Source organism: Brassica oleracea, chromosome C2, assembly GCF_000695525.1.
Source record: "Brassica oleracea var. oleracea cultivar TO1000 chromosome C2, BOL, whole genome shotgun sequence".
Lineage (NCBI taxonomy): Eukaryota > Viridiplantae > Streptophyta > Magnoliopsida > Brassicales > Brassicaceae > Brassica > Brassica oleracea.
Window position 1 is genome coordinate 20,570,384 of NC_027749.1, and position 22,049 is coordinate 20,592,432.

General features: G+C 38.5%; 6 protein-coding genes across 7 annotated transcripts in view; 3 read left to right on the forward strand and 3 right to left on the reverse strand.

Annotated features, from left to right (window-relative positions):
- The window catches only part of LOC106322582 (pentatricopeptide repeat-containing protein At1g71060, mitochondrial), a 3,503-nt gene extending 1,524 nt beyond the window's left edge, over positions 1–1,979 (reverse strand). Inside the window, exon 1 of one of the 2 annotated variants that reach the window (XM_013760641.1) lies at positions 381–1,979. In XM_013760641.1, coding sequence (XP_013616095.1) covers positions 401–1,942 — 1,542 coding nt within the window. In that variant the 5' untranslated portion in view covers positions 1,943–1,979 and the 3' untranslated portion in view covers positions 381–400. The remainder of the gene's footprint in view (positions 1–380) is intronic. The other variant, XM_013760642.1, reaches the window with a different exon arrangement.
- A 665-nt stretch (positions 1,980–2,644) lies between these two features.
- Positions 2,645–4,754, reverse strand: LOC106321435 (xylosyltransferase 1-like). Its single transcript, XM_013759702.1, has 4 exons — positions 3,898–4,754; positions 3,617–3,692; positions 3,435–3,550; positions 2,645–3,360 (listed from the first exon to the last, which is right to left on the reverse strand). The coding sequence occupies exons 1-4, from the start codon at positions 4,376–4,378 to the stop codon at positions 2,846–2,848; spliced, it is 1,188 nt and encodes a 395-aa protein (XP_013615156.1). The 5' UTR covers positions 4,379–4,754; the 3' UTR covers positions 2,645–2,845.
- Positions 4,755–7,592: 2,838 nt separating this feature from the next.
- On the forward strand, positions 7,593–8,739 carry LOC106322468 (probable ribose-5-phosphate isomerase 1). Its single transcript, XM_013760494.1, has one exon. The coding sequence runs from the start codon at positions 7,770–7,772 to the stop codon at positions 8,547–8,549; it is 780 nt and encodes a 259-aa protein (XP_013615948.1). The 5' UTR covers positions 7,593–7,769; the 3' UTR covers positions 8,550–8,739.
- A 5,383-nt stretch (positions 8,740–14,122) lies between these two features.
- On the reverse strand, positions 14,123–19,834 carry LOC106323666 (GDSL esterase/lipase 6). Its single transcript, XM_013761752.1, has 5 exons — positions 19,597–19,834; positions 19,361–19,506; positions 19,132–19,250; positions 14,442–14,788; positions 14,123–14,355 (listed from the first exon to the last, which is right to left on the reverse strand). The coding sequence occupies exons 1-5, from the start codon at positions 19,832–19,834 to the stop codon at positions 14,123–14,125; spliced, it is 1,083 nt and encodes a 360-aa protein (XP_013617206.1).
- Positions 14,794–15,559, forward strand: LOC106326051 (NAC domain-containing protein 3-like). The gene is made up of 3 exons (XM_013764091.1): positions 14,794–14,900; positions 14,998–15,120; positions 15,237–15,559. The coding sequence occupies exons 1-3, from the start codon at positions 14,826–14,828 to the stop codon at positions 15,438–15,440; spliced, it is 402 nt and encodes a 133-aa protein (XP_013619545.1). The 5' UTR covers positions 14,794–14,825; the 3' UTR covers positions 15,441–15,559.
- Positions 19,835–20,395: 561 nt separating the features above from the next.
- Positions 20,396–21,270, forward strand: LOC106324730 (ethylene-responsive transcription factor ERF070). Its single transcript, XM_013762701.1, has one exon. It carries the CDS (start codon positions 20,521–20,523, stop codon positions 21,013–21,015), a length of 495 nt encoding a protein of 164 aa, XP_013618155.1. The 5' UTR covers positions 20,396–20,520; the 3' UTR covers positions 21,016–21,270.
- The last annotated feature ends 779 nt before the right edge of the window (positions 21,271–22,049 follow it).

Genomic DNA, 22,049 nt, shown 5'->3' on the forward strand with positions numbered 1-22,049 from the left:
GCCAAAACATAAAAAATGTGTTTTCTCGCTAAAACCGTAAAAACTTGTTTTCCCGCCCAAACCGCAAAAAGAAAACTCGTTAATTTTGAAATAATTCTAATGTAAATATATTAAACTAAATAATTAAATGTAATATAGTTAAAATTAATATTAAACATATGATCAAATCAACACAAAGATATTTTGGTAATTTCTTTACTAAACTCATTTGAATGGAAATGAAAATAAAGAAACAAACATAAGATCCATTTAGATGATTCATCTAGATGAGCTATGTGGATGGACAAACAAACAATCACAAAAATCTGAATGGATCATTTGAATAGATCATACAAATGAATCATTTGGATGGAAATGGCAAATGGTGAAACAAACAGCCCCATAGCCGTTAAAACTCGTTTCAGCCAAGGAGTTGGGTTTTCCTCAGCCTATCCATCTTCAAAACCAACTCGGCGACTTTATCTTTCCGGCCTTCATCGAGAAGCACTTGTTTAAGCCGGCTAAACATATGCCCCGGTGCCTTAATACCCACATCCAACATCTCATTAAAATACGCACAAGCCTCATCTAACTTGTTCTCATTACACAAAGCTGTAATCAAACTAGAGAACATGTGCATTCCCGGAAGCACACCTTTTCCTTTCATCTCATCCCAAATCTTGATCGCCATGTCCAATCTCTCTTTATTACAGAACATCCTAACCATGATCTCGTAAGTACTCACCGTCGGCTCACAGCTCATCTTCTGATAAACTTCATAAGCTTCTTTCGTCCGCTGCATCCGGATCAGATGATGCAGGATTATATCATAAGTCCTAGCATTTGGCCCTATCCCTTTTAACCTCATCTCTTCCACAACCTTAAACGCGTCTTCAACTCTCAGCGACCAGCAATAAGCTCCAACTAACGCATTGTAAGTAGGAGCTTCAAGGGGGAACCCCGAACTCTTCGACCTCTCGAAGAACTCAAGAGCTTGATTCAGCTTCCTCTCGGAACCAAGCCCATTGATCAGACTACAGAAAATGTGAGGACTCGGCTTGCAACTCCTCATCTCCATCTCATTAAGGAACCTAATAGCTTCATCATGCTTCTTAGCCTTACAATGCGCGTTGATAATGATCCCATAAGTAACAACATCAGGCTCAAAACCTTCATCCTTCATCTCCCCGTAAACCTCATTAACTCTCAAAAGATTCATCTCCTGACCCCACCCTTCGAGTAAAATAGTGTAAGACTTAACATCAGGCTCAAACCTTTTCTTCTTCATTTTGTCGAACACCTTCTGTGCATCACCAACGTTTCTTGATTTGCTTAAAGTATCAAGCATACGGTTAAAATCACCGACCTCCATCGTAAACCCATACTCTTCCATCCTCTGAAACGCGGTGATCGCTTCCTTAACCTTCCTGGCACGAGCGTAGCGTCTGGAGATTAGCGCGAACGTGTCTTTGCTCAGAAGCTTCTTGTGTTTCATGTCGTCCACGAGGCTCCACACGAGCTTGAACTGCTTGATCTTGCCCAAGGACTCGATTAACGCGTTGTAGGTCGCGGTGGTGTGCTTGAAACCGTTTTGATTCTCTGCGTATTTGAAGACGGAGAAGGCTAGGACGCCGGCGTTGCTCAGCTTCTTCAGTACTTCTTCGACTAGCGACGGGGAGAGTTCGATGGAAGCTTTGTTGAGGAGGGTTTCGACGGTTGAGTCAGTGGATTTGGAGAGGATTTTGCAGATTCTATCGGCGTCTTGCGAAACTCCGACTTGGGTTTCGACAGAAGGACTGTGTAATGATTTGTGAATAATCAAGTTTGAAGCTTTGTGAGTACATGGAGTCGATTCGAGATTCAAGCTCTGTTCTCGGAAAGAGAAGATACTATAGTAGACTTGACGAGTGAGATGTCCTCCGGGAAGTTTCCCGGCGGAGCGGAAGATTTGAGAGAATACCATTGGAGGAGAAACTTACGTTTCACTTTCGATTACCTTTTTAAATGCCCCGGTTTTTGGTTTAATTTTTTTGTGAAATTCGGTTTGATGTCATTTCACTTATTTTGTTTGGTTCAGATAATAAAATCAAAGACGTAATATCCAAAAAATAATCAGATCCAGTTTTCATTCAGTTTCAATTTATCCAGATAGTTTAGGATAATAAGCTAAAAAATTAGATAGTGAGTTTTTTCGATTAAATGCTAGATAATTCGGGTCTTTTTACACTGATTTATTAGAATATTACAATTATGAGAAATATTATATAAACGATTCGACAACCGACAGTACTATTTGGTTTATGAAAATTTACGTCTAACTGCATCACCTGAACCGCCCTGTGAAAATCTATGTCAGACCGGATTTTTTTGCATCATGTTGATTTTCGATACAAAATTATATTTTAGAATTTTAAATACCAATTCGATTCATTCCTGATTTAATTCCGGTTAGGTTTCAGTTTTCCAATATAGAAAACATGAACCGTGCAATTATTTGACCATCAATTAAATTTCGTTTTTCGGGTTTTATTTTCGTTTAAAATGCCAGGCTTTACTTTACACCTTTTTTTTTTTTTAAGAGAAGGCTTACTCTAAACCTTTCAAGTCGCAGTCTCCGTTATATAACCAAGAACTTTGCTAAAAAAAAAAAAAAAAAACCAAGAACTAAGGTGGACAACGACACATCATGCCTTAACAAAAGGAATTACAAAATCATGGGAAAAGAGAAAAAATCTCTCCTTTCTCTTCTCCTCGTATAAATACAGCCCCACTATTTTCCAAAGAATTAACCTTTCAGACAGAAAACAAATGTAATCCTGTGTCGTGTCCCGTGTGTAATGATTTCAGACAGACCCACCATTCCCCTTCACTTGCATTGATTAGTTTGAGAATTCAAATCATCAAGAAAATTCGTTATCGTCTCATCCAGCTTCTTAGCCTGAGGACCAGCTTTAACCACGTTGACATCATCCCACTCCGAGCAAGGATCAGTCCACCAGCTACTATGGCTCGCGCACCAAGCTCCAGGAGTGACTCTGTACCGTCCCCGTTTCAAAATCTCTCTGTCTACCATGTCGAGGACCGGATCGTCCTTCTTGAACTGCCGGGCGAAAGCCGCTCCGCTCTGAGCCATCTGATCGAAATCCGGTGTGCTGAGGAAGTGTGGCTCCATCTTTGGCGGGCTGTCCCATATCATGTAGCGTAAGTCAGCGTTGACCGTCGTGTTAATGAACTCGGGGGCGTTGCAGATCACCGTGTGAAAGTAGCATTCTTCGGAGAGGATGACGTTGTTGAAATACATGAGGAGGATTCTTGGTAGATTGTCCCAACCGAAGATGCTGTATTCAAGGAAAGATCTGCTCAGTACGATCCACGGCGAGCCTGCGTGATAGTACAGGTTAGAATGAAGCATATGTAGCCAAAGCAAGTATTATTAAGGTGCTGAATGTTTTAACCTGTAAAGACTTTGAAAGCATCTGGTGTTGGTCGTTTCTCAGTAGCAGTGAAGAGCTGTGTTCTTCTAGCTAAGTAAAGTGCTGGATCCACAACAATAGGCTTAATCCTCTGAGATCTGCAAATAGATTCATTAGTATTGCAAGTAACAGATTTAACAAACATTGTTAGTATATATACTTACTCTTTCCAAGCAAGATCACCAGTATGATCAATGAAGTTGACGCTTCTATTCACCGAGGCAAACACATGAGACAGGTCTGAAAGATAAATCATGTTTTGAAAAAAAAAAACGTTACTTTTGAATCATATGAGATCAGTGTCGTTATCAATATCAGTATATCACTGATCACATTTCCTTTTTATAGTGGATATTAACTAATAAGCATAAGCATCAGAGACCAAACATAACAAGCTCATAAAGAGATGTCCGAACAAAGATCTAGAGTGGAAATGATTCATTACCGTCTTGAGTCATCAGGGGATAATCCAAGGCACTCAGCTCAATAAACCAATTCCAAGAGCGACCAAGCTTCAGCAAGATCGACACGGCGTGAAGAGTATCAGCAACCTTAGACGCGCCATTCTCAGAGAGACGATGAACCTTCCCCAACACATCAACGTTCCCAAAGGCACTCACAGCAGGCACAGATTTCAAGTCGGAGAGAAGAGCTACCCTCTCGGCGTCAGTAGCTTCAGCTCCCAGATGGAGAAGGTACCGGTTCCTAGGGTGATAAACAGCAAGGAGTAACCGAATGATCCGGTCACCGTCTCCACGACCACCGGTTATGTAATAAGCGAAAGCAGGCGGGTAGTGAGGACCGTGGCGGATAGGGGAAGGGAAAGGGTTAGAGGTGAAAGCGGAGAAAGAGTAGAGTAAGAGGAGGAAGACGGATAGGAAGGCTACGAAGAAGAGTGTGAACAGCCATTTCTTCTCAGCTCCCATCGTTGCATCTATGGAGTTTTTTCTTTACGGATCAGAGTTAGAAGGTTTGGAGCTCGGAGATGGATCTTGAGAGAGGTAGAGGTTGAGATCTTGATTAGGATCCGACTCTGGTGAGATCTCTAGGTGGCGGAGAGAAGAAGCAATGAATAAGACAAGATGGAGGTTAAGGAGAGTGGAAGAGAGAGACTGAGAATAAAGGTTAGGGTAAGAGAAGGAAGAAGACGAGAATTCTCGCTCTCAGGTACCGGTTTCGATCTCCGATCTCAGTCGGTTGTGAACTGTTTTTAACTCGCTTGTGTTAACAGTAATTGCAAACTCTTTATTCCACCACTCGATCCTTCTATAGCGCGTGTGCTCCACGCTCCTCGATCTATACCTGCGTGATTATCACACGCCGGTTAGTGCGAGTAAAAAATAAAAATGGGCAGCTTTAAAACACAAAAGTAGATTTTGGATTCAGATCTTATTAATATGTCCTAACTTCCAGAAATAGTAACTAGATCATACAGTATCATTTATAACTTGCTCGTTCGATCTTAGTAAGTTAAACTTACCCTTTTGGATTTCCAAAGCAATTACACAGACGCAAGGTCTTATGTTTGGAAATATTGTTGGTATAAGTTTGTTTGAATTGTTGTTTAGTTACACGGAGTTGACCTGCTTGCTTACGTTGTCAACATATTCAGCTGCAACTACTTTTTTCGTTAAGATATTAGAAGTGCCACATTAGGTTTTACAGTTAAAGAAAACCAGATATAGCATGTACATGCTTACAAAGGTAGTGTGGATGTGTAAACATGAATAAACAGTTTAATGATCCTTAGTCTCCATTGACTATATAATATATCTAACCAATAAAGAATCAAAGTGTCATAACTAAATGAGAACCCATTATCAGAAGACATGACAGATTAATAAAAAAGACTACTCTGTTCAGGAAGAGAGTTTAGTTTCTTTGGCAATCAGAACTCTATGTACTAGCAAGTAGAAACTAAAGCTCAACCAACCATATGTATATGAAACTACGGCTTCTAAAGCAAGAGACTAAGCAGTGCTGAGAACTATTACATGTTTGTCTTGTGTTAAAGTTTTTTGTTCTTTCATTCTATGCATTGACACCTTATGATCCAAACAAATCAAAGTCTGATTCTTATGAAACTACATAGCTACAAGATAGGACTAAGAATGCTAAATGATATCCTGCTGACCTGAGTTCTCTAGCTTTACTAATATCGATATTTTCCACTTCAACCTTTATGTTATATTACAGAGCATAAGATATTTTAAACCAAACCGTTAAACTGAAAAACATCAAGTTTGTCCAGATCACATCTGGAAGTAAACTTCAAAACGAGAATTGAGAATCTCATAGGCACCGCACATCTGGAAGCAAACTTGTATTCACTTGTGGAGACTTGGCAGGACGACCAGCCCTGCAACTGAGAAGCCGGAGGTGTCCTAAGATGTCGTAGCTGCTTCACAGCCCGATGCAGCCTCTCCAGACGGAGTCTCTCCCCATCGAAAACAGCACTACCTTTAAATGTGACCTTAAGTTTATTACCAAGTTGGTTGTTTTGAAACTCAACTGAAACTCTGCTACCCTTCTTGTGTAGAGTTTCTGACCTCTCAACGGAAGCCGGTTTGAATTCATATGCATATACATATCACCTCAACATAAATGCTTTTCCATTAACAAAATCAATTTTCTTTGGTAACCAAAACACAAAAAAAAAAAATTGTGGGGGCGTTCCGATAATCGAACTCGGGACCTCTCGCACCCAAAGCGAGAATCATACCACTAGACCAAACGCCCACATGTAATAAGCAAAATCGAAAGAGTAAGTTAAACTGAAAAATACAGATCAGAGGAACCCAGGACAAGAACATACCATTGATCTGTCTTCGGGGCGGTACTCGGTTATTCTCTAGAGTGATTTCGAATCTTTGGGAGGATGATCAAGGCGAATCCATCAAGAAGACGACATTCGAACAGAAGCTTCAGACTAACGACGTAAGGTCTTTCTTTAGGGCAGAAGAAACGGATCCGGGATCTATCGGAATTTCGAATCAGAACCATGTTGTAATCTGTTAAACCAATTATATACAAACACGTGTCAGTAAGTTTGCGTATGCATCCCACGTGGAACTGTTTTGGTCTGTGACAGATATTTTATTCCCACGTGTGTAACTCTTCTGTTCGGTGTTTTAACTTTGAAGTAGCGCGGTAGTGGTACGATTTGTTCGGTCCGGATTTTACTTTAAACCGGCCGTCAGTAAAATCTTTCTTGCGAAATGTAAACAATGTGATGGATCAGTCAATACATTAACTTTGGTAAATATGTGACCCATTTGAAAAGCTATATGTTATACTCCATCTGTTTCATAATACTTGATGTTTTGCCTTAGTGCACAAAGATTAAGAAAACTGCATTTTTCTAAAAAAAATATTTTAAAGATATAATTTTAAAATCTGTTAACCAATTATAAAAAATACTGTAAAATCTAATTGGTTGAACAGTTTCCAATAAAGTTAAAATTAACCTTAAAATCTCAAAACTTCGTGTAAATTGAAACAAAATAATCCTTCTAAAACATCATCTATATTGAATCGGAGGGAGTATTGTATATGTATGCATTCGTACCAACAATGGCATGAACCGTGCAGTTACAAGTTACATGATACCTTATTTCGTGGTTTTAATCATCTAAAATAGAAAGCATAATCGTATTCACATGCTTCAGATGAGATATGTATTCACGGAAGAGTGACCTTTCTTAATTAAAATGAAAATAAATCAAATAGACGGGCCCCCGTCATCATATCCAATGGTGGAGAGAGGTTGATTCGAAAGATAGTGGGATTGGAATATGCGAGGAACTTACTCATAGACGTGTTATGTCTCGGAATTTGATTATTTGGGATGGATATTTTGGCTACTTCACACATACAAAATATAACAAGTATTTATCTATGATTTATTAATAATTGTACTAACTATATCAATTTTACCAAGAAAAACTATATCAGCCACTTTATATTTTCCACAACGTTTATATATATTTTAAATTATTTTATTCATTATTAACTAATTTTTAAACGTAAACATCACTTAAAAAATCATGCTAATAATAAGAGAGTTAAGCATTTAGATAATGTGTATAATGTGAATAAGATAAAATCCATACTTTAAGATATTTCTCGAGAGATCTCCGTATCAGTCTGATTACATATAAACTTTTAGGTTTACACTTTTAAATACGGACCGTCAAAGAAGGCGAATACGATTCTTCTAAAGTTCTGTCTTTGTAAAGTCTCTTCCTTTAAAACTCCATCATAACATTTTGTGCATTTGAATCACAAAGCAAGTCGCATCTCTTGAACTTAAACACAATGGGTTCTGCCTCTAATCCTCTCGTCACTTCCTCCGTCGTCGACGACTCGCCGCTTCCCTCAAACCTCACCCAAGACGATCTCAAGAAACTCGCCGCCTACAAAGCCGTCGAGTACGTCAAATCCGGAATGGTCGTCGGCCTCGGCACCGGCTCCACCGCCAAACACGCCGTGGCTCGCATCAGCGAGCTTCTCCGCCAAGGCAAGCTCCGCGACATAATCGGAATCCCTACTTCAACCACGACGCACGAGCAGGCGGTTTCTCTCGGGATACCGTTATCCGATCTAGACTCTCACCCCGTCGTGGATCTATCCATCGACGGCGCCGACGAAGTCGATCCCGCCCTCAATCTCGTCAAAGGACGCGGCGGATCGCTGCTGAGGGAGAAGATGGTGGAGGGAGCGTCGAAGAAGTTCGTGGTGATCGTCGACGAGTCCAAGCTCGTGAAGCATCTCGGAGGAAGCGGGCTCGCCGTTCCCGTGGAGGTCGTGCCGTTCTGCTGCGACTTCACGAGGGGGAAGCTGGAGGAGCTTTTCAGAGAAGCGGGGTGCAAGGCGAAGCTAAGGGTTAAGAGCGGCGGAGAGACGGCGGCTGTGACGGACAACGGGAATTTCGTGGTGGATCTGTACTTGGAGAGAGATATGGGAGATTTGGAGGCGGCGAGCGAGGCGATATTGAGGTTGCCCGGAGTGGTGGAGCACGGGATGTTTCTGGGGATCGCGACGACCTTGATCGTCGCCGGGAAATCCGGTGTAACCGTTAAGGATAGGTTTGGGTAAAAGGGTAATTTCATCGAAACAGATTAGGGTTTATGGTTTGGTTTTGGTTTAAGATGGATCTTTGCTTCTGTAAACCCTTTGACTTATTCTTGGTCAGTATGTAAGAGTTTTGACTCTTGAATTGCTTACTGTTTGGTTGGTTTTAAACAAGTTCAGATTAAATTGCAAAAGTGGTCCCGAACTTTCTCTATTTTACAGAACAAACTGGATGCTTCATACTGTTGCTCAATTGCCCAAACATCCGCCATTTAATATTATGTTTTATTTTACTGTTGAACAAAGGAAGTTTTATACCGAAGCATTCCATTCTCTTAAGTCTGTGGTAAACCAGCCAGACTACATTGTGGGGGGTGACAGGGGTCCTCCAGAACGTGACTCAATATCTGATGTGTAGGGCAAAATTGAGAAGTTAAATGTCAATCTGAACACTCTAGTAGATACACTAGAAGTGAAAACAATAGATAATGATTGCTGTTGGAGTGTTATTGCCGTGGATATTCTATGCGAACCGCCCCCAAAGGGAGGAAGTGTTTGTGTATCCATCACTCAGGTGACGAAATTAAGCTTTCGGTATAATACATATAGTAAAAGATCTGATAACACTTTGTATTCAACCTGATAACTTTACAAGAGAACTCTCACAAGACTTATATACATCGAAGGCAATCCTAATTTCTTAGATACATTGTATATCGTCAAAGTATATTCACAACCGAATATAACCGAGATATTTATAAGATGATAACTGATTGATTCTATTGATATGTGTTTGTACAATATATATACACAAGTGCATCGAGGGTTTTAAGTCAAGATATACACATAATCTACTTTTTATATTTACTCTCTACATCTCCCCGCAAGATGGAGATATTCTTGTAACTCCAATCTTGTTGAACAGTTCTTGAAACCTTTGTCGTGAGAGTGGCTTTGTCAACCCGTCGGCGAGCTGATCTAACGTCACGAAGTGCGCCTGATTGAACATTACCGCGAATGAAGTGATAATCAAGAGCGAGATGTTTCATTCGGGAATGAAACACTGGATTCACGCATAGATAAGTAGCACCAACGTTATCACAATAGATCACTGGTGCAGCGGGAAGCTTAATGCCGAGTTCAGTGAGAAGAGAGCAGATCCAACATAGTTCAGATGCAGTATTCGCGACTGCTCTGTATTCCGCCTCAGTCGAAGAGCGAGCGACACCCGATTGTTTCTTTGCTGACCAGGAGATAGGTGTAGAGCCAAGATAGATGATATAGGCGTTTGTTGACAGATAATCATCTTGATCACCAGCCCAATCAGCGTCGGAGAAAGCATGTAAGGAGAGAGGAGAATCACGGCGAATGTAGATGCCATGACTTACAGTACCAGTCTTTGCGGACTGCCTCCCCCAAAACAAGACGAACAGTAGTTAACTTGATGACCGGACGGAACGTCTCCGCGTAATCGAGACCATAACGTTGGTTGTATCCTCGTGCGACAAGCCGCGACTTACACCTGCGAATAGTACCATCAGGAAAATACTTTAAAGTATGAATCCATTTAGTATCAATAACATTTTGATGAGGAGCCGGCGGCACCAATTCAAACGTATGACTCCTTGTTATTGCATCGAACTCCTCTGACATGGAATTTCTCCACTTACGATCTCGCATGGCCTGGTTAACTGTGGTTGGGATTATGGATGTGGTTTTAATGGTTAGGGAAAATTTATTGGTTGGCTTATAGATGTTGTTTTTGGCTCTAGTTTGCATGGTGTGGGTTTTGACTGGTTGTGGTGGAGGTGGTATGGGATCTGGGTTTGGTATAGGAACTGGAGGGGTGGCACAAGAGAAGAAGAATTGGTTTCTGTTTGGGGCTGGTCATTGATAGTAGGTTCAGGCTGGGTATTGGTTTGGATAGGAGACATACCTGAGGAATTACTTTCAGAGCTCATCTGGTCTCCACTAGGGATAGACGAGTTCTCTTGTCCTGTCGATGGAGCAGAGCTCGACGAAGAAGACATAGGCGTCAAGTTCTGGTGATGATCACAGCTTGGAGGCGCAGGCGAATGAGCGTGTACGAGTGTCCGGAATGGGACAGGGACGACAACTGGATAGGTAGGAGAAGGGGCAGCTGGGTTCGGAGATGGGTTGAAAGTTTGTTGTCTAGTGTGGAGAGAGAGCGGTAGGGGAAGGTCGCCTCAACAAATTAGACGTGGCGAGAGGTGTAAATGCGACCGGTGTTGGGGGTGTTGGGTTCCAAGCACAAGTAAGCACTTTGTGTCAAGGAGTAACCAATAAATACACAAGCTGCCGAGCGATCATCAAGTTTTGTTTTTGTGTATGGACGCAGCCAAGGAAAACAGAGGCATCCAAAGACTCTCAACTTGAGATAATTTGGTTGATGACCTAAGAGCTTTGCGAATGGAGAAACGTTCTGGATCACTGGACTAGGCATACAATTGATTAGATATACAGCCGTTGCGAAAGCATACGGCCAGTAGACTTTTGGTACACCAGCTTCACTTAATAAAGTTAATCCAGTTTCAACAATATGGCGATGCTTTCTCTCGGAAATCCTGTTGTGCTCGGGCGTATGTGGAGGAGAGTTAAGATGCGAGATTCCATGGCTCGTGAGGAACGACCGAAGTCCCACGTATTCTCCTCCATTGTCAGAGTATAAGGTTCCGATTTTGGTATGGAACTTGTTTTCGACCAGTGCCTTAAACGCCATAAAAGTTGGACAGACTTGAGATTTGCGTTGAAGTGGGTAGAACCATGTGTATCTTGTGTAATGATCCACAAAGATACCATAATATTTGTTTTGATCTGAGGAGAGGATAGGGGATGTCCAGAGATCGGAGTAGAGGTATTCTAAAGGGTGGGTTGAGTGAATTGTGTTTGAGAAAAATGGCAGTTTGTGGGTTTTATTAAGAAGACAATCGGAACAAGAGTACTGTTTTGGTAAAGAATCTGAAACAGGTAATGAAAATTGAGAAACAACAGACTTTAAAACAGAAAAAGATGGGTGTCCAAGTCTTGAATGCCAAAAAGAAGAGGTGGTTTTAGGTGTTGGGGAAGCATGGAAGGAATTGATGGTTGATGGGATTGGGCACTCGTACAGCTCATTCTTAGTTCTGCCTTGGAGCAATCGCGCCCCCGTGCTGAGATCCTTCACCTGAAAATGAGCCGGAAAGAATTCAACAGATACTTGGTTAGCATTGCATAAACGGTAAACAGAGACAAGGTTATTTTGTAGGTTGGGAACATATAAAACGTCACGTAAGGTAAGAGATTGAGAGGGTGTAGGAAGTAAGGCAGAACCAGTATGCGAGATCGCGAGTCCGGAGCCGTCAGCAATAGTTACTTCCTCGCCACCATTGTATGGCTGATGAAGTGACAAGTTGTTGAGATCAGTTGTGAGATGGTGTGTTGCACCGCTGTCGAGGATCCAGTTGTTTGCGTTGTAGGAAGGAGCTGCAGCGAGGTGAGCTCGAGGCTGCCAAGGAGCAGAGCCGTAGTTGTTTCCATGAACAGAGCCGGAGTGTTGAAGTTGAGAACATCGCTGAGCGCTATGACCGAAAACTCCACACAATTGACAACGTCCTTGATAGCCACGAGATTGACGTTGCTCAGGTCGAGGAGAGAAGTGTTGCTGCTGCTGCCAGGTAGGAGCATTGCGATTGTTGGATCAGTTTGTATTGCCATAGCGAGCATTGTTCCTGTTGTTGTTCTTCGACTTGTTCATATAAGTCGCTGCATTCGCTGATATGGGAAGAGATGCAGGCGCAACAGGCTGGGATTGTAGCTTAACTTCATGGTTGAGGAGGCGCTCATGTATCTCCGTAAGTGACGGTGGAATGTCACGACCTTCGATTTGATCAATGATCGGCTTGTACTCTTCCGGGAGGCCATCAATCACGTATTCAATTTGATCCTCGTGATCAAGAGGTTTGCCAAGTAACGCAATCTGATAAACCGAGTTGTGAGACCAAGCAAGTACTCATCAATGGTCTTGGTCTCTTTCTTCTAGTGTTTAAGCTGTTGTTTAAACACTAGAAGAAAGACCCGGACCCGAGCAGAACCGACCCGGACCCGAGCATAACCGACCCGAATCCGAACCGACCCGGACCCGAGCAGAACCGACCCGAATCCGAACCGAAAATTTCTAAGTACCTATTGGATCTAAATATTTAGCTAGGACCCGACATGACCCGGACCCGAAAGGAACCGGTCCGAACCCGACCCGAAGACCCGAACGCCCATGCATATCTGATACCATATAAGATGATAACTGATTGATTCTATTGATTTATGTGTTTATACAATATATATACACAAGTGCATCGAAGGTTTTAAGTTAAGATATACACATAATCTACTTTCTATATTTACTCTCTACAATATTCTCATAACAAAAGTATTCTAACTCTATCTCAATATATAGTAGACAGGTACAGAGAGGTAAAATCATATATTGTATTTTCATAGAACTAGTTGATATCCCGCACCTTGTGCAGATTAATATATTTAACAATTTTTAATTTTAACTTTTTTCTTTATAAAATAATAATAATTCAATTAGAAAAAAATGTAAATTATTATAAAATATAAATTTTTAATATTCATATTGGTAATCAATGTATTAAATTATGCTCTTTTGTTTCATATTTTTTATTTATAAGATGTAGATTTTAGATCAAAATATTTTCTATAGTAATAATTAAATTACGAAATTTGTATTGAAATTAACATATATTGTATTTTGACTGAAAAGAAATCATGTGATACTGAAAAGATGATAAAAATCACAAATATAAAACATTAACAAAATAAAGATAGTTTAGAAGTGTTCAATCTGGTAAAACCGAACTATTTAAAACCAAACCAAACAAAAATAGAAAAAATAGTTTGGATTTGGTACTACTGAATAAACCAAATGGATGTTATTTTAAGAAAGTGCAGTATATGAATATGGTTCAATATATTAATCAATCAAACCGAATAAACCAATGAAACCGATTAATTCAAATATATTTGTATATTTTTATATATATTTTTTAATATTTTGTATTTGATCAATAATTCCAATAAAAACCAGAGAAACTGGCTATAATATCAGTCATTAAAATTATAGAATTAATATAAGATAAAAGTAGTGATGATATTATCGCTAGATATTAAATATACATTTTTAAAAAATAATTGTATATATATCGTTTGAATAGTTTAATGATTATTAATTATATTAAATATCATGATAAATATATAGATATGAAAATTAAAAAATTAAATAATAATATTAATTAAACCAATGACGTATCCTAAAATTATGGAAACGATGATAAGTAAACAAATTAACTAAAATCTTGGAGAAGATGACAAATCAGCAAAATATCCTAAAATTATGGAAAAAATGACAAATAAACAAATTAACTAAAATCATGGAGAAGATGACAAATAAACAAATTCACTTCTCAAATAATAGTATAGATATATGAACGAAAACAATAGCATCACTGTGTACAGCTTTTATGTAACATTAGAAGAAGAGGAGACTAGAAGAGGAGCAAAGTTTCACTTTCTTGCTTTTAAAATGTGAAGTTGGTGGCAAGAGCCATGAGATTGAACGGTCTGATCTTGTTTATGTTTCCATTCCACAAAGCTTTTGACATGAGATGGTAAGTACGTTCTGTCGGATGATAAAAATCCCAAAACATAAACTCGTTGGGGTTATTACAAATCTTGTATCCTTCTCTTCCACACTGCTTCAACCCTCCCAGTGTCCCGCCCCCACAACACGCGTTCGACACATCCGAAAACCCTTTAGCCAAGAACATTATTCAGTTTAATAATAGACATTTGAAAAATTTATCAAAGAAAGAGAAATTAATCAACTGTATTGTGTACCGTAACGAGCGGGGTAGGTTTGGAATCTGTGAGTGATAGCATACACAGCTCCAAACACTGCAATGGATCCAGGGTACTTAGTGGGGATTATGTTCACTATATCTTCAAGTCTTCTGTTATACTTCTTGGCCATAACATTCATCTTGCCAAAGCATTTATTGGTTGGGGCATTAGGAAGCAAGGCTCTTGCAGGGACACATCCTACTGGACCTAAAGAGAAGATGGCGATGCGACGAGCTCCTAGTTTGTAGATTTGATCAATGGTTTTGTTAACTTGGGTTAACATTGAGTCTACATAGTCGTCTGGAGAGAGTGTAGTGGTTTGGAATGGAAGAAAGTAATTAAAGGTCTATGCAAGGGGATCGCAACGATCACAGACCTAAAATGCCACTGACCGGTTTCATTAGCGATGATGATGATGATGATGATAGTGATTCTGATTCCATATCTACAAAAACAGTAAGCATCATTTTTACTGTTACCATTTGTGGTAATCCTCTGTTTTCAGGTTCCACCTCACAAAAAGCTAAAAGTCTTGTTTCATATGATATGGCAGTGTTCCATTAAAAGCTCGAGCACTTGTGTTACTTTTGGTAACTCTAATCGTCTCATAGACCAAATCATAGACCTGCCAGAGTCCCCACGCTCAACAATCGAATCAGTCTCGTTAACTCAAGAGGTAAGCTTTTATTATTTCTCTCTTTCTCCTATACAAGCACAATCCTTAACACTAGTCATGCTACTACTTTGCCATTACTCACACAACATTTTGGCTTCTTTGATATGTGATTCAAGGTGAGCAAAGCTCTGGGAGCCAATAGTGCTATATCTGAGAAGAAGATGAGTCCTTGTGATGATGATGCACAAGTAAGTGAGATCGGAGGTGATCAAATGGGTCAGGAGATGGTGATCAAGAACAAAAGAGCTGGTTTCATTTACAGGATGATACAAAAATTCGCCAAGAAAATCAAGCTATGTTCTTGTGTCTCAAGAATATGATGCACCAGTCAATGAGATCAATTAAGAATACATTTGGTAATTTCCATGTATGAGTTCAGTTATGTCTATCTTGTTTTGTAACTATTTCGTATTTTTAATGTATGTCCTAATCTCATATATAAAAGTGAATTTGCTATCAGAAAATGTTATAAGACAAAACTATATGTCATTTCCATTGACGCAACAAACAAAATTTTCAAACTAGAGCAATCAAATCCTTCTCATATGGGCCAGCCTCATAAATCCTCACAACAAATATTTCAGAGTCAAGACTATAATATCAAATCTTTTTTTAACACAAATGCTTATATTAAAATTAAAAATCCAGTGAAATAAATCGGTGACAATCGGAGAGATCTTCAAAAGTAAACGGATAAACCAAAATAACTAAAACATGATGAATGATAGATGTGGCTAAAAAAAGAAGAAATCCACGGAAAACTTTCACTTGTAATCTTAAACCTTGCGCTCGAAAGAACGAAAAAAATCGAAATCGACGTTAAAAAAACCCAACCAATGGGTTTTGAGAACAAGAAGTCCAGGAACCTCCGTAAAAGGTAACAACTTCGGTGAGAGGGTCGCAGAAACAACTCTGTGAAGAAGTTTAGCATGTGGAAATTCTCTTTACGTCTACATCATGTCGATGTTTAATGTAGGTCCGAACACCCACTAATTTAAAAGTTGCTAAGTTTTGTTCTTATACGGATTTGTTTGGTTAGTTTTTTTTTTTTTTTGAAAAAAGGGCTTGTTTGGTTAGTTTACAAATGCTTAAACAATAATGGGACGATTTGAGTAAATACTTTAGTAATCGGACTAAATATAAATTCATATCCCATATAGAGTAGAAAAACCTCTACAATAATATTTCTATAAATATGTATATAGGCGAAGAAATTGCTGATGCTTTCACGTGACCCAATTCGATCACATATTTGGTCATTGTTGGTGTTCTGACACATTCCTGGCCGGCTTCTGTTCCACCATTATTATTTGACAGATTTGTTTAATAAGACGACAAATGGAAAAGACAGCGATTTCCTTAAAGTTGTCTCAATTTCGAGATTTCGGTTGTGTTTACGTCCCTACACCTGTCCGTTTTCTTCCATTAAGGAGACCACCGGATTTACAACTGTATAAAAACGTTATGCTTAGACCATTTGCGATCCAACACTAAAATTATACTCTTCCCCTGTCGTTTTTAATATAAATCGTTTTAAAATTATATACATAAATTAAGAAATCAAAAAGTTTTTATATTTTCTAAACAAAAATATCATTAATTATTTACATAACTACAAATCAACCAATAATAAAATAGAAGGTTTATTATTATTGATCGTATGACATTAAGTGTTAATAAATTTTACAAAGAAAACCGAAAATATCATATAATTTAGAACAAAAAAAATTCTCTAAAACAACTTATATTAAAAAACGGAGGAAGTACTATTTTACTTTAGTTTTCACACAAAAACTGATGTAAGCCAACACTAAAAATTATACTATTTAATATAAATAAATAATTTTATATCAAATACTTATAAAATAAATAGATACAAAAAGTAAATTTAATATTTACAATAAAATAATTTACGTATAGAAGTAGTTTATTTAAATGTTTTATCTAAATATTATACTGAAATAGTAAATATTTATTTTAAAAGAACATTAATATAATTTTTTTATGTAATATATAGTTACATAGTCATAATTATTTATATTATAAATATTTTTTAAAATAAAATAAACAATAATTTAATAACATAATACTCTAAAATTAGTTTTTTAGTGTGTTGGTATTATGTTTGGAAGAGAATATATTTTAATATTGGAATTTGCATTAAAATAATGTGATCTTAGTAAAATAGTGTTATAGGGTTAGATAATTGAAATTTTGTCCCAAACTTTCAAACAATAACGTGCTACGTAAGTTACTAAGTTTAATCTTTTTTTTAGTTAGAACATTTAATATTAAAAACCCAGTGGGCCAGATCGGAGCTACAAGGGGGCGGTTAACCGGAAAAGAAACAGCGACGGCCTAAAGCACAGAGTTAAAGCTAAATAGCAAATAAAGTAACTAATATCAAAGTGGCGCCAGCTGAGAAGAAAAAGGCGCGGGTAAGCCGTAAGCACGGTGGCTGGAAACTTGACGTTGCTTGGTTCAGCGGCTAACCTGATAGTGTGTGAGGAAGCTCGTAGAGCAGTGAGCCATGGTTACATTCTCTCACATTCACTAAAAACTTTGACCGCCAATGGTCGGTTTTCTTACCAAGTAATCCATAGCCACTCTAGTATATATATGCTTTATTTTCTTTGTTAAATTTTATTCATTTTAAAGAACTTTATGTTTCTTTATAACACAACGACGTCTTTTAGCCAATTACTGTTTTATAACGAAGAGTATCAAAATAAAAATACTGTTATATTTTTGCAGCTGATGCAAACATCAGTCCCACATCGTCACAAAATGGTCCAAGAATCATTCACATATAACATAATGAATCAATGGTCACGATTTAATCTCGTTGATTGCTTACTTCAATATAGTATGCACGTATAGGCAAATGTTGGACCGGTCCATCCATCATCTTTCTCATGTAAATTACATCCTTGACCTTCATCTATGTTGCGTTGGACCAGAATGTTCTAAGCAATGTAGAGTCCGAAATTATACTATTATAGTATTATATATGCCGACGGCCCAAACGTTTCCGCCGAAAACCTATAATCCAACGAATCAACGGTCAAGATGTAGTCGAATTTTTTTTTCGGCAAAATATTCGAATCTTTTTATTTGGATTTTAATACTTCCACCGTACGTATTGACACGCAGACCAGACCTTCATCTTTGTTAAGCATAAATAACACAGAACCTCCTTGGCCTTTTCTTCTCTCATACGATCTTGCATTTTCTTCTCTGTCTGAAAGTTTAGCCGCCGTGTCAAAATGGTGAATCCGGTGGGACTCAGGTTTCTTCCGACCGAAGAAGAGATCGTTGACCACTACCTCAGGTTAAAAAATCACGGTGGTTCCAACACGAGCCATGTCGATCAAGTCATTAGCACAATTAATATCTGTAACTTCGATCCTTGGGAGTTACCTCGTAAGTCTCACGAGTCTTACCCGACTGTTGTATACAATAAAGTAATTGTTTTCTGATGCAGTCCCATACTTCTTTGTTCATTCTCAGGGCAGTCGAAGATGGAGTCAAAAGATAAGGTTTGGTATTTCTTCGGACGCAAGGAGAAGAGATATAACAGAGGTGAACGTCAGATCAGAAAAACCAAGTCTGGTTTTTGGAAGAAAACTGGAGTTACAATGGATATCAAGCGAAAGGGATCAGTGTTGATCATAAAGCAAAGATAAGTAAACTTATGAATGTAAATTGTTGTAAATGTAAAATGAGGTTGTTTGGTGAGTGGAGTATTATGCCCACATATCATGCACTATCATTTCTTTATTTAGTTAGTGTATGAGAGCCTCTCCTTAGTGCAAGGGAGCCTCACTTAGTGCATGAGAGCCTCTTTGTTTTGGCTCCTCATTTGTTGTATATATAGGTACTCTTGATACATGAAACAATCAAGCAATTCAATTCTTTCTTTCTCATTATCTTTCAAGAAAGTCTCTCATTAGTCTTCATGTTCTTCATTTAATTTCTCTTTTCTTTCTTAATTCTCATAAAATCTCAAAGATGTCGTTGGAACCAGACTCTAATAAGAAGAGAGATTCTTGGATTATAGATTTTTCTATTTTGTTCTGCTCTACAAGTGTTTGGAATTGCTGAAGTTGCGTTTGGATCGGTGTCACTCTCTGGATTTATACATGTAAACGGATGATTCATAAGAAACAAAACATTAAGAGAGAGAGAGAGAGAGAGAGAGAGAGAGAGAGAGAGAGAGATGTTATAGTTATATGGTTACCATGTCTTTGTTGGTATCAAGCAAGAATCCACTACCGGCACTGGCGAAGTTAATGCCATTAGAAGGGAATCGTTTTAAAGTTCCGTTCAAGATTTGGATATGCAGTTCCAAGAATGGTTTCTGTAATGGAAGACCTATAAATTGTGCTGCAAGGAATATAAAGATAGAGAAAAGTAAGGTGCCTTGAGGAAAAACTAAGTAATTAAAGAGTTGGGAGGTATAATTATTATTGTTACATATGAAGTCAGCTACGGTTCTTCCATTGGTAAACCTTTCGGTAGGTTGGTGGAAGAAGGAAGAGCCATAAGGAGGAAAATCAGCTTGAGCAGTGCAGTTTTTGTTGAAATGATTGTTTCCTGCGTCGAAAATGGAGTCGCCAAAGGTAAAGATGGCAGGAAGGGAGGGAGAAGACTTGGCCAAAGCCACGGGAGAGGCAAGAAGGAGCAGAGTAACGAGTAATTCCATTGAAGACATGTGTGAGGATCAATTCAAAGACATTAGTTATATATATTTAACACTCGCATGATTTAGATAAGTGTATACAGTCACATTGAAATTGAGGTATGGAAAATTTTGTAACGGAAGGCAAGAGCATTGTTCATGTTTATACAGTTTCTCTTTGGTGTGATTAAAGTTAGGAGTTGTTCCTAATTTTCTGTTTCTTCTTAGTTATATATGATTCCTGTGACTGAATTACCTTAAAAACAATATTAGAAAATAAACTAAAAAATACTATCCTAAGGAATTTCTCAATAAACTATATTATCTAACTAGTATTTATTAACTAATTAGAAATAAACTTTTAAGAATTGTGTTTCTATCATGTTTTCAATTTGTCTATTATCAAAACAAAATAACTAAAAAAAATCGAAATAATGATTTGCAATTTGTCGAAAAACAAAATAAAAGACACTTATTTTCTTGCAATTATAATGGACCGTATGGGCCTGACCTCAAAAGCTTATCGATTTTAGGAAAAAAAAAAAAAAAAAAAACAAGAAAACAAATGGAGAGGCATCAGGAAAAGGAGATTCTAAAAGAATAAAAACATATTCTCAAAGCATCCAAAATGCCCAAAGCAACAGGGGAGCGAGCCTCTCTCCCCCTCCTTTATTACCCCTCTGAAACGAAACCCTAATTTTCAAATTCACCATCCCTAGATGAAGCGTATCGTCAGAATCTCAGTCACCGACGCAGAAGCCACCGATTCTTCCAGCGACGAAGAGACGGAGGAGCCCTGCGGAGAAACAACAAGAACCCAGGTTCGCCGCCGCGGGAAACGCCTCGTCAAGGAGATCGTAATCGACCCTTCCGATTCCGAAGACAAACGCGGCGCCTGCAAGACGCGGTTCAAAATCAGGATCCCCGCGGAGTTTCTCAAGGCGACGACGGAGGGGAAGAAGAAGTTTCGCGGAGTGAGGCAGAGGCCGTGGGGGAAATGGGCGGCTGAGATCAGATGCGGCCGAGCTCTCAAGGGACGGCGCGATCGTCTCTGGCTTGGTACTTTCGACACGGCGGAAGAAGCTGCTCTTGCTTATGATAACGCGGCCGTTCAGCTGATTGGACCTCACGCGCCTACCAATTTCAGTTTCCCGGCGGAGAGTCAAGAGGTCAAGATGGTGGCCGGAGCATCCGCCGTTGCTCGAGTCGCGTGAAGTTGGGGGGTTGTTTGTTATTTCGTTGGTCGTGTTAAATTAGCAATGAAGGTTTCTTTCTCTGTTGTAATGGTGATGGCTGCTTAGTTTAGTGACTTTGTAAATGAATCTGTCTGTGCTGAATCTCCTCATGTTGCTTCTGGTCTCATGCCCCTGCCTCGTTTGTTGTCGTCTCTCTGTGTATGTATTTGTGACATCGACGACGAGATTGAAATCCTGAAATAAAGATTAGGAAAGTTGGGGTTTTTTTTTGAATTGGGACCTTCTTCGTTATAGAGGAAACTCACCTGGAGATAGATTGGAGAAGTTTTAAGTTAACCAAACCAATCATACCAAATCCAATCAATTTCGGGTTAGTTATTCGTTAGAATTCAATTTATACTCTAAAACAAACCGAACTTAACTGAACTGAATATTAACCGAACGAAACCAAAATAATGAAGGTTGGGCATATATATTCAAAGTTTCAAACCCATCGAATTCAATCCAGAAAATTTGAAAATCTGAATCGAATCCAATCTGATAAAAAAATATACTTGAACCTGCTCGGATCTGATATTCGAAATTCAACTAAAAATATCCAAAATTATATAATATGTTTATAGACATATTTTTTTCTTAGATCTAAATATTTTTTTTGTGTTGATATATTAAGTGTTTTAGTTATTTGAAGCTCAATTGTTTTTTGGATATTTATGTTAGTTTGGTCTAAATATAAGTTTAGATGAAAAACCCAAAAACATTTTAATATCTTATCTATACTACTAAAGCAGGATCCTATTGTCATAATTACCTTAGGGGCATGTTTCCTTCACTAACATTGCATGTTTCATTAAGGACAATTAAGTAATATTAATAACAAATCTATATTGGGTCATTATTTTTGGATCCAGCCCAAATCAAATCTCTCTTGGGCCATTTGGGCCTATTAAAAAATCAGATTCAATTCTCACCTTTTTTTTCCTTTGGACCATTGAGTTCAAGTTCAAATAATTTTTTTTCAACTATTCTTAATTATTATTTTTTCTTTTCTT

Bases quoted from the DNA above. Each gene is read 5' to 3' on its own strand.
- LOC106321435 (XM_013759702.1), bottom strand. From the start codon at position 4,378: ATGGGAGCTGAGAAGAAATGGCTGTTCACACTCTTCTTCGTAGCCTTC. The intron at 3,693-3,897 runs GTAATGAATCAT...TTTATCTTTCAG, and splicing joins TCCCCTGATGACTCAAGACG to ACCTGTCTCATGTGTTTGCC. The intron at 3,551-3,616 runs GTAAGTATATAT...ATCTATTTGCAG, and splicing joins GGTGATCTTGCTTGGAAAGA to ATCTCAGAGGATTAAGCCTA.
- LOC106322468 (XM_013760494.1), top strand. From the start codon at position 7,770: ATGGGTTCTGCCTCTAATCCTCTCGTCACTTCCTCCGTCGTCGACGAC.
- LOC106326051 (XM_013764091.1), top strand. From the start codon at position 14,826: ATGCCACTGACCGGTTTCATTAGCGATGATGATGATGATGATGATAGT. The intron at 14,901-14,997 runs GTAAGCATCATT...ATGATATGGCAG, and splicing joins ATTCCATATCTACAAAAACA to TGTTCCATTAAAAGCTCGAG. The intron at 15,121-15,236 runs GTAAGCTTTTAT...ATGTGATTCAAG, and splicing joins CAGTCTCGTTAACTCAAGAG to GTGAGCAAAGCTCTGGGAGC.
- LOC106323666 (XM_013761752.1), bottom strand. From the start codon at position 19,834: ATGTCTTCAATGGAATTACTCGTTACTCTGCTCCTTCTTGCCTCTCCC. The intron at 14,789-19,131 runs CTTTGAGATTTT...CCTTGCATAGAC, and splicing joins GAGTCTGGTTCCAACGACAT to CTTTAATTACTTTCTTCCAT. The intron at 14,356-14,441 runs GTACACAATACA...TCTTGGCTAAAG, and splicing joins AACCTACCCCGCTCGTTACG to GGTTTTCGGATGTGTCGAAC.
- LOC106324730 (XM_013762701.1), top strand. From the start codon at position 20,521: ATGAAGCGTATCGTCAGAATCTCAGTCACCGACGCAGAAGCCACCGAT.